The sequence below is a fragment of the Aquila chrysaetos genome, chromosome 22 (assembly GCF_900496995.4).
Source record: "Aquila chrysaetos chrysaetos chromosome 22, bAquChr1.4, whole genome shotgun sequence".
NCBI lineage: Eukaryota > Metazoa > Chordata > Aves > Accipitriformes > Accipitridae > Aquila > Aquila chrysaetos.
The window spans coordinates 12,350,908-12,367,856 of NC_044025.1; the positions used below are offsets into that span (position 1 = coordinate 12,350,908).

Below are 16,949 nucleotides of genomic sequence, written 5' to 3' on the forward strand. Positions count from 1 at the left end.
GGGGTACCTCTGTCTTACAAACCACCCTAAAGAAAGCAAGAATTCCTCTGGCTGTGTGGGGAAACTGAAATGATCTATTTATAATTTTCTTACCTTGACAAAATGCAGGGAGTGACTCAAATATGTCCCATCCTTATGGAAATTAATTGTGTTAATGGGATCATTAGAATTTAGAGCTACTGTCATCAAACTGGTTTTTGCAGCTAATGATGGTTCTTGGGAAGATTATGTCATAACAAAGGCGGAGAATCTGGTCATCTATATATATGTGATCTGACCTGAGCCCTTTCTTTGAGTTTCATTGAGCAATGCACTGATAGAGACAACATAGGCAAACAACTGCCACCCTCACCATGAAAATAGAAGGTGCCTCGGTGGTCCTTGCTCTGGCTTTTTTCTGCTTCTTCTCAGGTTAGTAATTTCTGATGTTCTCTGTGCTGAAATCTGGGACTGGCAGAGGACACAGCCTGGAAACTCCTGTAAAGGCAGGGAGATAGAGGATTAGAGAGTCTTTGTTCTTTAAAAAGCATAGTAGCATAACCAGAAGACCATCTTTTTTACTGTACTACTTGTATTGATTTGGTATAATACATTCTTGATAATGGCTTTTTCTCTTGCATGTGAAAATGGTGATGTTCTACTGATAGGTGAATGTATCTATTTTTAGTAGAGTTAACAGTTTAAGAACAAACAAAAAAACCCAAACCCCTAGTTGTCTAAGTGGAGGAATACAAATTTCCAACCAGACTGAATTTTTACACAAAAAGCTTTACTTTGAACAAAAGCATAATACAGTTTTTGGTAAATTCAGAAAAATGGGAATTTCTTGTCAACACTAAGGAATGCATTTTCATATGGCTACAGTAGAGAGTCTTCAGCAGGAGTTTAGGCTTGATGCAGTGGTCTTTTGCTTTACTGCCTATTTCTGTTGAAAAAGTGCTAATGGAGGATTTCTTGATGGTTCCCTGTGATGCCACTGATGATGCAAGAGAAGAGGATGAAACGTATTATACCAGCTATAAGTGGCTTAGTAGAAAGAAACATGTATCAGCTACCAACCTGCTGACTCATTATTGATTTGGTAATTTATGTGAAGTAATGCAAATGGAATGGGCCTTGAAAGGAATTTGAAGTTTTGGACAAAAAACAATGGTCTAGCTCTGGTATCCCAGTTTTAAGTGAAGATGAAGAAAGCCAAAACCATTTGGGCAAGGTTGGTACAACTACCAAGGTAGTGGGGTAGAATAATAGAGAAACAGTTACTGAACCATCCTTGGAACTTGGATTTTAAGCCTGAGAAAAGTAACACAGTAAGGGAGGGAACAAAGACACAAAAAATGGATGTGCTTTTGCATTTGAATGACAAAAAGTGCAATGTTCCGGGAAGTCTCTAATGCCCAGTCCTTTCTATCAGTGTACAATAATGCATTGGATTAGCTTTTATCTAGAGGTATTTGGGTAGATTAGGAAACTGCATCAAGTATTTTAATTAAATGCTTTTGATTTAAAATTTCCCTTCAAAGATTTTGTATGGTTTCATTGTTGGTTTTTCTGTCGCAGATGTTGCCAGCCAAGCTTCAATTAAGGCAAGTCCAACCTTTTCTATTCTGATTCTCCTTTTGTTTTGCCAAATACACTGCTTAATGCATGCTCTGAGCAAAGTCATTTAGGTGGACTATACTTAGATATCATAATGCTTTTTCAGTGGTAGAAAAGGCAGTGAATTTCTCCATGTTTAGAGACAATACTTTTGTAATACAGCAATGTCTCTAGCTGACTGTTATGTTTGATGCACTATGCTGAGCACATATCTGAACAGCTCTGGGCTAGAAATCTCATGAGAGGAAGTTAGAAATGGCATGAATTATATTTCCAATGATATTTCAGAATTTTGCTTCTGATCCAGGAGAAACCCCTACTTGCGATAATTCCTGAGTTTGGTAATTAAAAGAATTAAGGCAAGTCCTTTGAGTCTCAGAAAATTATTTGATTCAATGACTGAGAAGTCAGCTCCATTCATGTTTTAATCAAACAAGGTTGCCTCTCCTTAGTAAAGACCGTTTTAGAAAACATAGTAGCCAAAAATAACTAAATGGTTCATTGATTCTCCCTAGTCTGCATTTCAGTTACCCAGCAGAGGCGGCAATTGGTTGCTGCAGCATTACCCAATATTACTGCTCAGCTTCCTAAGAGGATTGTGCTTTTCTGTGCTTCGGTCTTGCACCTGAATCGCTCTTCAGTCACTCTGGTCGATTCATTACTCTTGCATCCCGCTGGCACTTCTAGGGCTATATTTTCTGCTCTTGACTAACTTTATAACAGAGTCCTCCCCTGCAGCGGGCAGCAATTTACGGCTGTATGCAAATTAAATATGTACTCCTTTTCCCATGACTAATCACCCTTGCAATGGGTTTTGAACTTTCTCATTGTCTTTTCTGGCTTCGGAGCCACAAGCAGGTCTCGGTGCAGCCTGTACCACGCATGGTGTGTGGCGAGGGATGGGGATGAGGAGTGTGGTAGCCTCAGGCCTGGTGCAGACAGACTTGGCGTTGAGAGCATGTAGCCCACCCAAAAAAACTTAAATGTGAATGAACTGTTCTCGGGATCCTGATGGCCTCTGAGGGAGCCTCCACCGACTGTCCTCCTCTGTGCTTTTCAGAATGAGTGTATGAAAATTTGGTCGCTTTTGCGCAGCGGGAAGTTTTCCTGTCCCACCACCAAGGAGCCCGTCAGCAGCCCGGATGGCAAAGCAGACCTCAACAAGTGCCTGATGTGCCAAAGGCTGCTGTGAGTATAGGCTGCCCGCCGGCTTGTGTGCAGGCTCCGGCGGCCATCCTGCCCACCCGCAGCTTGTCATCTCCTCCTGTAGTGATGAGCCTGCTCTTGGGGGGCTCCATGGTGTAGAATCGTAGTCCTGGGCCAGAGAGACCAGTTAATAGCTCTTCAGCAACTCTGTGAACCCAGTAGCTCTCTCCAGTTCATCGCATGGTGGGGACACACCACAGGATGTGAAGAGCAAATCTGGGGTGAAAACATACATGGATTTAGTTTCTTGTTTCCATAGATGGTGTTTAATAGGATGGAACCACCTGGATGTTAGGCAGAGAGAAAAGATGGCAGAATGCCCCCAGTGCAGAGGTGCTAAACACCCCAGGCGTGTCTCACTGAGCTGGAGCCCCAGTGCTGGTCCATCCCGCTTCCTTGCGCAATGGGGAGGTGGGATTGGCAGGATTGGCCTTTAATCACCAGCTATTTTGGGTTTATGTCCCAGGACTACATGCTGCTCTGTCACTCATGCCTCCCTTTCTTGCAGGGAGAGAGACTCAAAAAACACAGGGAGTGGTGGAGAGGCGAACAGGAATGCGAACTCCTTGGAAGAGGTAAGGTGAAACATCCCTACCGAAGCCGGTTTATTGGCACGCTGGGAGCAGGATCACGCGGTGGCATTACGTCTTCTGCCTCTGACCCGCTTGCCAAGTGCGTTTCCTTGTCTGCAGCGTGGGAAACGCTGGCTTGGCTGATGGGGAAGGGCCCAGCAATGTGCCTGAAATGGGAGCAGGGCAAACGTGCTCTGCCTTGGCAAGAGGGTTTGAAGGAGCGTGAGGCTTTGTGCCATCTATGAGCGTAAAAGAAACCAAAACTCCTTGTGGCACCTCCCAGGCGATCTAGTCCCTACTGGGCAATTACCGCCATGGCACATATGGTCTGTGCCTGATCCAGAGTATAGGCTAAGGAGGATACCTGCCTGTTTATAAGGCATACCACTGGCATCTGACAAATACTTAATAGCAATGATGGTGCATGTGAGCTCTGACTAGGGCAGGGTGTGGGAGCAGGCTGGCTCTAATTGTCCCTTGTTTATCTTGTTGATGCACCTGGCTGGTTTCTTTTACCCATAGCTGTTTTTCTAGATAGCAGGTCTTTATGTGGAGGGAGTTGTCTTTTTGAGCTTTGAGTTTTTATTCTAGATAGGAGTGAATTGGTTTCCATCAGATAATGTTGGTTGCAGAGATTTTTTTAAATTTTTTTTTTTTTTTTTTTTTACATCTGGTTAAGCCGGGTAGCTTTCTAGCTCTTGTGTGTCTGGGCAATTTAAAGGCTTTGTAAAGCATAGCTGTCCTAAGGAAGATCTCTTTTAAACACCTGAATTGCCAAAGTGTGGTCCTGAAGACAGAAGGACAGTTTCACAGTGTCAGGAAGAGACCTACACTGAATTTCTTTGTTCAATCATAGATCTTCTGTCTGGCTTTTGGCAAGTAATTTTCTAGGCTTGACTTTGCCATCTGCAGAGCTGGGATAAGTTATCAAACCATCTCCTCTACACAGTGTGGGGGGGAAAAAATGTATTACAGATCACATGGCAGATAACCTTAAAAGTGCTGCATAAAAGAACCTAAAGACTTTACATGTGGCATGTGTTTCTTATGCTACAAACCTGCTTGTGTGCCCTGAAAGTTATAGGAAAGCTGTTCAGAGGAAAATAAAGACCAGGCTGAAGTGCTTAAGCAGGTTTTGCTACAAAAGCCTTTTGTGAAATAGTGCTTTGGTTAACACGACATTATGCATTAATTGAAGTGGAAGGTAAAAATGCCCACCTCTTACTCTAGCATACCTGCGAATGTGAGGTGAGCCAGGATTTTTTTTTTATGCCTGCAGCTTCATCTTTTTACTGTGCATGGGTTTTAAAATTCTTGGTAGTGTGTTCTTTCATGAGAGATGGGAAGAATTACTTCCTCATTGAAAATTCACTGAGAAATTGTAGCTTTTATACTTGGAGCAGAACCTAGGTCCTTTGGGCAGGCTCTTGCATGTCTTGTCTATTGGAAGTAGAAATAAGGCTACCCTGGATGCAGAAGACAAATCTGCTCATCTAAATACACTGATTTATTTGTTTTATGTTGCATGCTATAGTTTAAGAGGACACATCAGGAAAACTATGGTTTTCCACTGAGTTACACCTCAAGGAAACAAAATAATGTTTGAAATGTAATTAATTGGCTGGATAATCCTTTGTGGATTTGTAGAGATGTGTCCCTCTGTCGGCATACCTGTGTCAACCCATGCTTTTGGCATTTCCACAGGATGACTGCCGGGAGTTTCGGGATCTGTTCAAGAAAGGGAAGCTTTCCTGCACCAGAGAAAACGACCCTGTCCGGGATTCCTCTGGGAAGCAACACAGCAATAAGTGCATCATGTGTGCAGAGAAGTTGTGAGTAGAGAAAAAAAACCGCCTTTTCTGTTGAGAAAGCAGCTGCTGGAATGACACGGCTGCTGACGCCAGCCAGGATCGCTCGCCCCTCCTGCAGCCGATGGTGGGGAAAACCTCTCGCTCCCTGGAGCACCGTGGTATTCACTTTCTCATCTTGCTTCTCTTCCAGCAAAAGGGAGAATGAACGGAAGCTATCTAAAAACAGACAAGGAAAAGATAAGGTGAGATTAAAGTATTAGGCAGGTCAATATAAAACTTTATTGGATTTTCACCCAAGATAGAGAAAAGGCAACATTATTCAACTCAGTTGCTCAGTCTCCACTGATTTAATTTTGAGATCCACTTTCCTTTCCCTCTTTATTTCTTGTTCATGTTCTTGAATTCCCCAAGTGAACAACTTGTGCCTGAATGTTATGGTCTTTCCACTGACCTGTGGGTCTAGGGACAGGCAAATCCCATCAGAAAAACCAGGTGTGCTGCGCTATCCTGAAACCTGGTTTGAGGGTGGACAAGTCAGTGCTGCTGAGGGTGCTAATTAGGTGAAAAAGAAAAATCTGGGTGAAAGGCTCTAAATTTGAACTCTGCAAAGCTCAAGAAATCATTGTATTCTGGAAGAGGAGCTCAGCCCTGCGCTATTGACATGGGCCTGTGGCTCAGTTTTAGCTTTTCTTGTTGGAAACTTTGTTCTCATGGAGCTGCCGTTTGCCACCTTTGCCCTGCCACCCTGCAGCCACCATGTCCCTGTGCACTGATGCTTCGCTGGCAAAAGCAGCTCTATAAGGGGGGAAGAAAGTCACTTTCCAACACTTACCTTTCGATTGCTGCTACAGTAGGGACTGGTGCGGTCCCCTTAAGCCTCAGTCTTGGGGATAATCCTGTTTCAGTGCTTTTCTTAATGACTTTGACACAAAAATATGGAACTGTAAGTGAAATTTGCTGATGGCGAAGCTGGGAGGTAGTGTCAGCAGGGGAGGATCAGCAGATCACTCAGGACTAATTGGATAGCACCGAGGCCCGGAGTAATAGAAACAAGAGAAAATGTAATAGCAGTGCAAGATCACACAGTCAGTGATTAACAAGAATTCCTGCTTGTCAGTTAGAAGTGACAAAGGATAAGAAAGCCCTGCCTTTATTAGCGGGTCAGGGATGCGACAAGCCATGAAAAAGGCAAATGCAAGTCTTGGATGTACTCAGCGAGATTTTTGCAGCAGAGGTCGGTAAGTTAACAGAGCTCCAGAACTGCTAGTTCAAAGGGAGACCATTTGAGAGAGAGGCTATTAGGAGAAGGCAGATCTGTCTCTGAGGTGGAGGATTGGGGTGCTGAGCTGGGCTGCTCCCAGGGAATGAGGCACAGAGGGGCTGGGAGAGCTTCCCGGGGCTTGTTGGGGAGGGAAAGCATTGCGTGAACTGCACAGGGGGTGTGAGTGCATGCTGGTGATGGGGAGAAGCAGTGAGTCTCTCAGGGAGACCTCTGAAGCAGGGTGCGACATTTATTTCTGATGGGAGCAATGCAGCGTGGCTGCTGGCCACAGCAGGTGCAGGCTCATCCTGTGCCGGATCATGTATCTCCTACCCATGGCTAGTTTGGCTCTAGGGAGATGTGGGGCTTTGAGTGTTTTGCCAGCGTTAGTCCAGTAGCAAAGCTGAGGAGCTGGAGGCTGAGGTGCCCTGGATGGGATGCAGCACACAATGTTGGGGAAATCCTCCCCTAGCAGAGAGGTTGAGATGCTGGAAACTTCTGAGTGAAGCAAAGGATGAGGTCAGTGACCTGCTAAGGACCTTAATGCAAGCTAGCCAAAACTCTCCTATGCACAAAATGGGCAGAAAATTGCAAGTGTTAGTTAAAACCTATTTGTAAAAAATCAAGGGTAAGTGGGATCCAGTTACTTAACAGTCTGTACTTACTGTTTGGAATTCGCTATTGCAGAGTCTGAAATAGTTGACATTAGAGGGACTGAATGTTTGCATCCATGTTACATAACAGGTTTCTGTACAGTGATTTTTGAAAAGGTAACAAATTAATCATCTATTCTCCAAACAATCTTCCACTGCTCATGGACTATTAAGTATGTTTGCATTGTGCTTTCATGTTTTAACTGCTGCTTCTCGATTGACATGTCCCAAAGCGTGGTTGGTTTTGGGGATGCTACTTGGTTTGTAAATGAAATTATTATCTGAGCTACAATCTGGGAAAAGGCTGTAGCTGTGTATTAAGGATGTTGGGAGAAGTGGGAGGGACTTCATTACTGTATCAGTCACATCACTGGCATGCTTTGGATAGCCCAACAAGGAGAATAATAATTAGTCGGACCATACTAGAAAACTCCCAACACGTGCTGTCCAGGCAGAAGGACCCGTAATTTTTCTGACTCACTCCTCTGTTTATATACTAAGTGGCTGGTTCTGCACAGCCTCATCTCTCGCCCACACCCAGGTCCTCCTATGATGCATTGTAATGGTTCAATGCTTTCCTGCAGGAAACCCCAAGTTTCTAAGAATCAGATCAATAAGGCAAGGAGGACAGGGTGCCCTAACTGCTGCCCTCCTTCCACAGGACGACTGCAGTGAGTATCGCTCCCAGTTTGAAGCTGGTGGACGACTGTCCTGCACAAGGGAAAATGACCCTGTTCGGGATTCCTCTGGCAAGCAGCACATCAACAAATGTCTCATGTGCGCTGAGAAGTTGTGAGTACGGCTTCTTCTGAGCAACAACAGCAAAGAGGGAAACCTCTGGCTGCAAAACTGCAGCTTCTGCCTGTGGAGCTGCATCTGGGCGATGCCTGGGAGAGAGTCCTGAATCCCAGTGGCCCTCCAAGAGATGCTCCGGCAGTAGGGCTCCGGCCATTGCCCATCTTCCCACTTCCCTTTCAGCGCAAAGGGCCCAGGGGCAGGTGAGAAGCAGCGTGGAGTAGAGGAGAAGCAGCAAGGTTAATAGAGAGCAACCCCTTTCCCAGGAGACTGTCGGGCATGGGCAGCTCCTGAGGAGTTTCCCATGCGTGTACTTTGCCTTCCAGATGCTCTCTTTCTACTCCTATAGAGCATATGCAGAAGCAGCCCTGATATGAAAGCAGCCACCTGGATCCAGGATGTAGCGTACAGTGGGAATGGTGAGGAGAAGGGAGAAGGCTTAGGGGTGGGAATTAGGAACAGGACCACCAGGAACAGGGACTGCGGATGGGGAGGTGGTGCCTAATGGCATGATGCTGACTTACAGGGCAGCCCTGGGTGCTGGTGGCAGTCACACTGCCATAGCACTCCCTTTTCCCCATCTTTCCTTCTAGCAAAAAGGAAGCCCAAAGAGGAGGTCAGTCTGGTGGAACTGCCCAGCGCAACAAACCGGTCGGTTCAGAGAGTACAAACCAGGTGAGATGGAGCTAGGAGCCTGCCCTGAGCTCAGAGGAAGGGGCTGGTGAGAATCTGTGGGATGGCCAGGGACTGTCTGTGGTCAGCCTGGGGTGACCATGGTGCTTGGGATGCTGGAGCCAACTAACAATGGGGAAGAAGCAGATTGTATTGCAACACCTCGCTCATTTGTGGGATGGACCTGTGTGTGAGCATACAAAGTGGGCGTGTTTGGACCTGACAGAACAGCCCCTCTCGCTTTCCTGGTGGTGTGATGTTATATGAGAGATAAAGGGCAGGTTCAGACTATTCAGGTTCAGGTATTAAAGCCAATGGACGGGTATGGAGCCAGCATCAAACCTGCTTCTCTAAGAACAGCCCTGTAATTCTCTGGGTCTGAGAGGACAAAGGGGGAGGACAGGAGCTGCTTTAGCTTTGCTGCTTCTCTAGTTGTATAAAAGTTATTTCTGTGTTTGGTTGTTGAATGTGATCCTGCCCCTTTTGCAGAAGAGCTGCGGTGGTTCAGGGTCACAGCAGGGTGTGAATGAGAGACGTCCCTTCTCGTCGAGCAGAGGGTAAGTTCAGCAGCACCCGGGATGGCAGCCTGTCCCCCTGACTACTCCACAAGTCCTGGCCCCGGTTTCTGCCCCCTTCCACCTACATGTTTTTTCCTAGGGGTGGTTAGGAGGTTAATTGGTGCAGGAATGGTTCAGTAGCACACAAGCGGCACTGTCTGGGATGGAGAATTGAACATTGCAGTGTTTGGTGCTCAGTACAGCACTTCTCCCCACTGGCTATAGGCTGGTGATGGGGAAGAGACACATAGAATGGGGCATGTTTCTCATTCAACCCTTGCTCCTTTTTGGCCTTGACTTTCCTGTGTATGAAGCACCAGTGATTGCTGTGCTCAAAATCCCTCTCAGGACACCTTTGCCCAGCAAACCCTGCCTCCCGGCAGGGCACGTGTCTGCCTGTCCCTGGCTCATCCTCACCCACTGGCTTGGATGCAGTGCCTGGTGCACCATGTGCTTTCTGGGCACTGGTCAGGCTGGGCACTGGTCAGGCACTCCTGTTTGTTTTATAGCTGCTGGACCTGAGCAGGACTCAGCTGCTGCTTTTTCAGAGCCTTTGCTGGGGAGCTCTGAGATTTCTTGCTTTTGGCTGGTGCAGTCCCTTCATCCTCCCATCCACCAAGCGATGCCAGCAGACGCAGGGGTGCAGAGCCCTGGGGTGGTGATGCACTTGGGCTGAGCACAGGGCAAGGTTTGTCCTGCTGTCAGCCGCCTCCCTGTTAGCGTGTGGCTGGGGGGCTTCTCGCCCTCGCATATCGTGGTGGGTGGGTGGATACATACCGTTAGTGCAAGCAGCTCCCCGAGAACTGTGAGGGTCTACGGGGAGGGGGGGTTTGCACTGTGCTCCCCCTGTTTGGGAGGGGTGGTGTGATGAGCTGCCTCTCCGCTCTCTCCCTGCCAGCCCACAAGGAAACGCGGCTCAGAGCGGTAAGAACTGCAACCCGGCACCAGGTCGCAAGGCGCAGGACAGCGACACCGATGCCTACCGGCTGGTAAACCCACCTCCTGCATCTCAGATGGCAGCTGCCTGGGCAGAAATGGGGACCTCTCCCATGGAGTGCTCCTCTGCTGGTGCTGAGCTCCCGCCGGCTCCTTTCCCAGCGGCTGCTCCTGTTCTTCCTGTGACCCTAAATCTTCTCACTTGGCCCAAGTCCTTGGAAGGGTTTGAATGAGTGAAAGCATCTGTATCCTGATGTTAACCCCTGTATCATCTCGCACTGAAGCAGAGGGAAGGGGAATGGGGCTGGATGTGCCCATATGGGGCCCTCCTAAGCCAGTTTTACTTCTGGGCTTGGATGCTTTTGTACATCAGCTATGGAGGTGCTGGTCTTGAGCTCAGGCTGGATGCCTGCTCCACATGTAGCCAAAGTGGGGTGAGCAGTGCCACCCCCCACATGTTGAGAAGGTGCTGAGTTAAAGGCCATGGCCAGAGCAGGGTGATGGTGCTGACCAGGGGATGAGGACAAGGTTGGCAGGGGGAGGGAGGGCCAAAGTGGGAAACACTGAGTGATAGATGATGACTGTGTATGGAATAACATGGAAGGAAGGTGGGGGTGTCTCCTCTCCCTTGTCTCCACAAGAAGAAAATGCAATAGTTTCAACAAAGCTAAAAGTGGAAAATATGAACCTAATAAGAGAAAATAAGTTACCATAAAAAAGGGTGACTAAACTGTGGATCTTGCTGCCACAGGGTGTTGTCAAGAGCTAAGATGATTAAAAAAAAATGACCTGATGTTTTAATCCCTCCAGCATTTGCATACAGTAATTTAAATAACATTTTGGAAATGTGTTTCTATGGGGCTGGAGGGACCTTACTACAAACTGCCTTAACTCTGTCTGAAACCTCTGTCACCGACTGCTTTTAGAAAAGGGATATTTCAGTTAAAAATCCTGGTAGGTGGTTCAGGTACAGCAATTTTGATGCATTCCCGAGGAGGTATTAGGCATAATAATGCCAGTCTGCTTCAGGGCTTAGTGGTATTTCCTGGTAGCACCGGAGGGGGAGTGGATGCTGATGAGCCTGACAGATGAGAGGTGATTCAGAGAGTAAATCTGCTCCTCTCCTCTTTCCAGGGCCACCCGTGGGTTTTGTCACAGGCAATTCCCCAGAGCCAAAAGAGTGGTGGCACTGGCTGCTGGGACCTGCGATATGTGGGGCTGCCAGTGGGGTGGCCGCCTGCCCTGGGCAGCAATGCAGGCACGTGGGTCGTACCGCAGGCAGCAATGTCTGGTGTGCAGGAAGGCATCTAGCAGAGAATAGCAAAGGTCAGTGTTGTTGGCTTTCATGTCATTGGTAATTACCCAGATGAGGGAGGAAGCAGCGCATTAATGAAATTAGCAAGTGATGTTTAACCAGCAGGTGCTATCACAGCACCCCAATGTCACCGAACCCCCCCCCCCCCGTGCTGCCTTGCATGAAACCTTCCTTCCCAGTGATGCTTTCCACCCTGTAATGCTGTTGACAAGCCATCATTTTGTGCTAAACGCTGCATCTCTGGGTGGGATGGGAGGTGGAATGTCCTCTCCATCCCAGCTGCAGCTCTTCTGCGATTGCACCATTTGCAGGTGTTGCAACATGTTTTGTAGCACCTGGAGAAGGGGATGGGAACCCATTAGTCACTCCTTCATCTCTTTTTTTCAACACCTGGAGCAGAGGTGGGTGGCCAGGCTGAGGAAGGGGCTGTGTGTGTGCCAGGGAACAGGCTGTGGTATCTCTGACCTCTGCTGTTTGAAATTTGCTATGACTCTGTGAACACCCGCCCTGGCTTGCTTGTAGGGTGGAGACCTAAGTGCGAGAGGCTTTTTGGGGTCCCCAAAGGCCACTCCTTGTGCTGTGTGTTTGTCCTGGTTGTGCCATGTGTGGTTTGTAAGGAAAGCTGTGTTTAAATGTTCCTGTTGTCATGCTTGAGAGGAAACAAGAGGGCACCCTTAATTAGTCATAGCTGCTCATATATGCTTGTGTCTCTGAACTTGGTGGGTGTCAGAAGTTGTGCTGTGTGTCGCGCTGCCCTTGGGCAGTGGCAGTGTGCTGTAGAGGGTTTTTTTCCTTAATTTTGACCAATGGGCTTCATCTTCATTCTCGGAGATGAATCAGTATCAAAGCCCTGATAAGGAGGACTAGGGACAGGTAGCAGAAGTTTTCATCTTCTTGCGGATCCCTGGTGAGAGAAGTAAACCTGCCCTGGACCAAGGTGCCGAGGTGGATCAGATGAGTGGGTCTCTGCCTGGCAGTGGAGCAGGGAGGGCTGTGTCCCCAGAAGCTTGGCTGGCCAGTCCAACAGGACACACTATCTCTTTACAAGCCTGGCCTTGCTGGAGGTGTGGTGGACATGCTGTAGGGCAGAGGCGCCCCACGGCAAGGCTTGGTTTGTAAGTGTTTTTAAGTTGTGTGAAGGAGGGTCTTGCGAGTGAACCAGCACCAAATGTGATTTCTTTCTCTCTTCAGCTGGACTGTGATCGAATTCTGCACGGGGTAAAGGGTGGAAGGATTTTCTGCAGCAAATCCTCACAACCAGTCTGTGGCACTGATGGGAAAACATACAAAAATGAATGTGACTTGTGTTCAGCTGCCATGTGAGTAGGCGGAGAGATTTCAGTAATACAGGGCTATCCACCATTCCCGAGTGTCTTTTGCAGTACAGTGTTTGTTTTGATATATCATGACTCACTATCAAGTGTGTCCTTGGTGCCTTGCTGTTAAGCAAACATAGATCAAAATGCCTGAGATTAATATGATGACAGCTAATTAAGATACACAAGTTTCCAGAGTCCCCTATTCCCCTTCTGCCTGATCATAAGATTGTTTGGGGAGTAATAAACGCCATCATATTGGAAGTCGCATCGAAGTATTAAGGAGTCCACAGAGGACTGTCATGCCGATGGCAGAGAGCTGTGGCACTGAAAGTGAATAATAAGCAATGTCTTGTCCACCCTTTGCAGGAAAGCTTCGAGCTACATCACGGTAAACTATCGAGGTGAATGCCGAAAGCCTGCCCCTGAAGTGGTAAGCAGTGTGCCACGGCTGGGCTAGGGAAACATCAATCTTTTCCTTTCCTCTTGTGAAACTCCCCTGTTGGCACTGTCTCAGCCTGGGGGGGCCTGATCTGGGCAGAGATAATGGAGAGTGAAAAACGAGAAGTAGTTGGCAGTCAGTCACCAGCTGCCCTGCTGGGTTCTTCAGCAGTAGCTGGGGGTCAACACCTTGACCCTGCAGGCAGGTTAACTAACAGGTTAATTGAATGAAAAAGTTAACTGAACTAACAGGCTAATTAAAGTCATGCTCTACAGCTGCTCTTCAGCCATGTGGTGCAGCATGCTCTGGTACTGTTAGGGTCAGCTTGGGGAGTCCTGCAGGTTGGGAGGGCTCAGTTGTACCACAGGCTGGGAGGGAAGAGGGGTATTGGAGCCTTCTATCTCCTCCCCCCCCCCCCCCGGGGTGGGATGTTGCTGAAAGGTGGAGAAAAAAGCCACCCAAAGTGCCTCTTGGCTGTGGGTAGCGTTCCATTTCTCACTCCAAGTGCATGCTGGGGAGCCAGCCTGGCCCCTGCATCTGTGGTGGGATCATTAGAGCTTCAGGAGTGGGGTACTCGTGGTCCAGATATTTAAATACAGGTTCAGACTTGGATTTAATATATAACCTGGGCATAGTTCTCCATGTTTTACCTAGACTTTATGGCAGGAGAGTGACATATCTGGGAGAACATCTGGCTTTCCTCTTGGGACTTTGGTGAGGCCAGAAAGACCAGAACTGCATAAACCATAAAGGGCTCATTTCCCACATAATATCCCGGGAGATGGTGGGGAAATGAAAGTTATACACTAGGTGGCATACTTCTGGGAAAGGTCTTGAGCCTTGACATTATGTATGATCTGCCATGTGGAGGAGTTAAATATTTCTTAGTTGTGCTTTGTCTTTCCACCAGTGGAAGCCTGGCAGTCTCCAGCACTTTGATTTGCAGCCAGGGTCTTCCAGTTTGTCTCTTGGGTGCGCAGGATGCCTGGTAGCACCCAGAGAGGACTGTCCTCTGTATTGGCATGAACTCTTGAGAAACTGAGTATTAATTCCCAGGGAAATACTGAGATTTGTTCCCGCTCCAAACCTGGAGAGAATCGAAATATTGAACCAGCCAAAGAGAAGCTCTGTAAAACTTTGGATAGGAGCTTTGGATTCTGAATACGAATTTGGTATCAATGTGTTTGTAGCCAGTGAAGAGCTTTCCTGTGGGATAGCAGTCACGCCATGCCTTCCTCTGCTCAAGGCCAGCAGATCCCCAAAACATTAAGTAGTAAACATCCCAGCTCCTCTTCCCCTCTTCTGTAAAGCAGCAGAATGCTCTCAACTTTGTTTAAAGTTGACAAAATTATAGTGCAGAGAGAAATAACTTTGCCTGTGATCATACTGGAGGCCTTTGTGTCCTGACCTTGAGTGTGATGGAGCCACTGTTGGCTTGTGTATTCCGGGGGCACGGGGAGACAAGGCACTACGCAAGCCTGCTGGTGACTGTGCTCACACTGCCCAAGACAGATGAGACTGGGTATACCATGCCAACTGAAAAATAGAGAGGATTCCCACAAAACCGTGCCTGGTCTGGAATTCCTTACTGGTTTGTGTTTTACCAAGCTGTTACAGCTCTCAAGCCTCTGCAATTAGAGGAATATGCCATTTACTGAAAGTCAGACAGCTTGTAGCTGTGTTAAGTATTCCAGGGAGAGTTGGATGCAATTAAAAGGGAAAGGGATAAGCTTTTTCCTTGGGGCAAAAGAAGCCAAACATAAACCCTCACACAAAATGATTTATTCTTTATTTATGTATATTTTGTCACCTGAAGAATCAGACTGGAAATTTATGGAAGGTTACGAACAATGTACAGAGCAATGTTATTTTCAGCACTTAAATTCATGGTCACTTGCGGTATAATGAATTCTTCTTTCTATTGAAGATCCAGGCACTCAATATATGCTACTAAAACCCAGAGGAAACCATCTCCAAGAGTGCTTTTGGCATCAGAAATTATTTTAGACAGTTGAAATGTACAGAATGCAAATGCAAAGGCCTCTCTTTAAGCTTTGGAGGAAGATAAGAAATTGTTACCTGAACGTAATATTTCTTCGAATTATATTTTGAAATTATCCATGGAGGGTGCTGGGCTGCCTGACAAAATGTGTGTCCAAGCCACGTCATCCCTTTGCAGCTCAGTGTCTGCATCCATTCCTGCCTGCAAAGCTCCTACTGGATTTCCAGGTGTTTCTGGCAACTCTCCATGCCTGGTGACCAGATTGCCATCAGGGAGGGATGCTTGTAGGAAGGGATGGGAGCAGTGTGGTTTGAAAGAGATCTGACACTAAAAGATGTATCTGTGCACTGCTGTGGTGGAAAACCTTGCTGCAGAGAGAGCCGGTCCCTGGGGCCTCAGGCTGGCCGGCATTTGGACTCACCAGCTTCCCTGGGAGGTCTGTGCCATAACCAAATTCCTTTGATCCTGTTCTGCTTTACTGAAGATAAATGTAGGTCTGAGTCCTGAGTTTAGATATTGGTTTTGGTAAGCTAGCTGTCCAGTAGGTCCTGCAGTGCTGTGTCATATGGATGAATTAATTGTGGGTCTTTCCAGTACATTTTACTTTTAATGCTGCATAGCTCGCAGTTCCTGTACTTGTTCAAAGGTTTTTCCACAAATCACCCATGTGGTAGTCACCTGTCTGTCCACGTTAGTCAATAGGTCAGGGGAAAAAAAGGGAATATCCTGTTTCTCCTTTTTTTAAATCTGTTTCTTAACAAACAGACAACTCCCAGGTTTGCAATGGGCAAGTCCTGGTTTTCTTATAATGGTCTTTATTTTGTCATGCTTCTTTTTAAGGTGGCAGAAGGAGGAGAAAGAAAAAGAGCAGGACCTTTACCGGTTAGGTAGTAGGTGTGGAAAGCACCTAGCTTCAGGCTGAAATTAGTCTTGTGTTCCTAGGCTGGCAGCAACCCAACTTTCCTGCCCTGGTGCCAGGTTCTGCTGCAGTTGTTTGTGTGGCTGCTGAGCTGGCCGGAGGGGCTGTCACACTGATACTAATGCTCGGCAAGTGTTACACAGCAGTGGTCGTGCTTGGGATGGACTAATTTTTTGCTTTTTCTTTCCAGAAGTAATGAAGTTCAGACTGCCAGAAAACACTGGGGATCAGCTGTGACCAAAGGTACGGAGAGAGAGGGGCAGTGATTTCCCCCCTCTTGGCCAGCCTGTCCTCTGGAGGTTGTGTTTCACAAGGGTTGGAGCATCCAGGGCTCTGCAGCGTGCTTTTCCCTCTCGCTGCAGCCAGGGGATGGTGGGGCTGAGCCTGTGGGAATGCGCAAACTTTCTAATGCCTGAGGTGCTGGGCTCTACCCATTCCTTTTCCCCTGGCTCTGTTTTTTTCAGCCAAGCTGTCCCTGTGGAGCAGGGAAGATGCTGGCAGAGCAGCATGCTGCTGTCCCCCATCATGGGGATACAGGGGTGGCTCAGAGCCCCTACAGAGCATGGGAGCATCATAGCTTTGAGGTTTCCTCATGGTCCTGTCATGTCTCTCTGCCTTCTGGGACTATAGTAATAAACTGTCTCCCTGCTGTCTCCCTAGGGCAAGTAAAGGAAGAGTTGATGTTGAGCATCAGGGGAGCTGCCAAGTCCCCAGGACTGCCAGAGCTGCCTTCATCCCCTTCTGCAGTGAACGGGGCCTGTCCTTGCTCAGGTGGAGGGCGAAGGGCTGTGGGGACCTAGCGGTGTCTTCCCAGGTCTGCCCCATGCGTGCTGTTGCGGTTTCTGCTGCCTCGCTGTGTCTTAGTGTGCTTCTACAATAAAGATAACTCAGCA

General features: G+C 47.6%; 1 protein-coding gene across 3 annotated transcripts; it reads left to right on the forward strand.

The window, feature by feature from the left end:
• The first annotated feature begins 289 nt into the window (after positions 1-289).
• Positions 290-16,949, forward strand: LOC115334395 (serine protease inhibitor Kazal-type 5-like). Of its 3 annotated transcripts, none has more exons than XM_029998518.2 (14): positions 290-411; positions 1,561-1,586; positions 2,660-2,787; positions 3,314-3,380; positions 5,082-5,209; positions 5,379-5,430; positions 7,764-7,894; positions 8,491-8,572; positions 9,059-9,126; positions 10,025-10,115; positions 12,569-12,696; positions 13,063-13,126; positions 16,247-16,299; positions 16,717-16,949. In XM_029998518.2, the coding sequence occupies exons 1-13, from the start codon at positions 354-356 to the stop codon at positions 16,250-16,252; spliced, it is 1,029 nt and encodes a 342-aa protein (XP_029854378.1). In that variant the 5' UTR covers positions 290-353; the 3' UTR covers positions 16,253-16,299; positions 16,717-16,949. The 3 variants fall into 3 exon arrangements, with proteins under 3 accessions (XP_029854378.1, XP_029854379.1, XP_029854380.1); XM_029998519.2 differs by having other exon boundaries at positions 306-411; positions 16,250-16,299; XM_029998520.2 differs by lacking the exons at positions 12,569-12,696; positions 13,063-13,126 and having other exon boundaries at positions 306-411.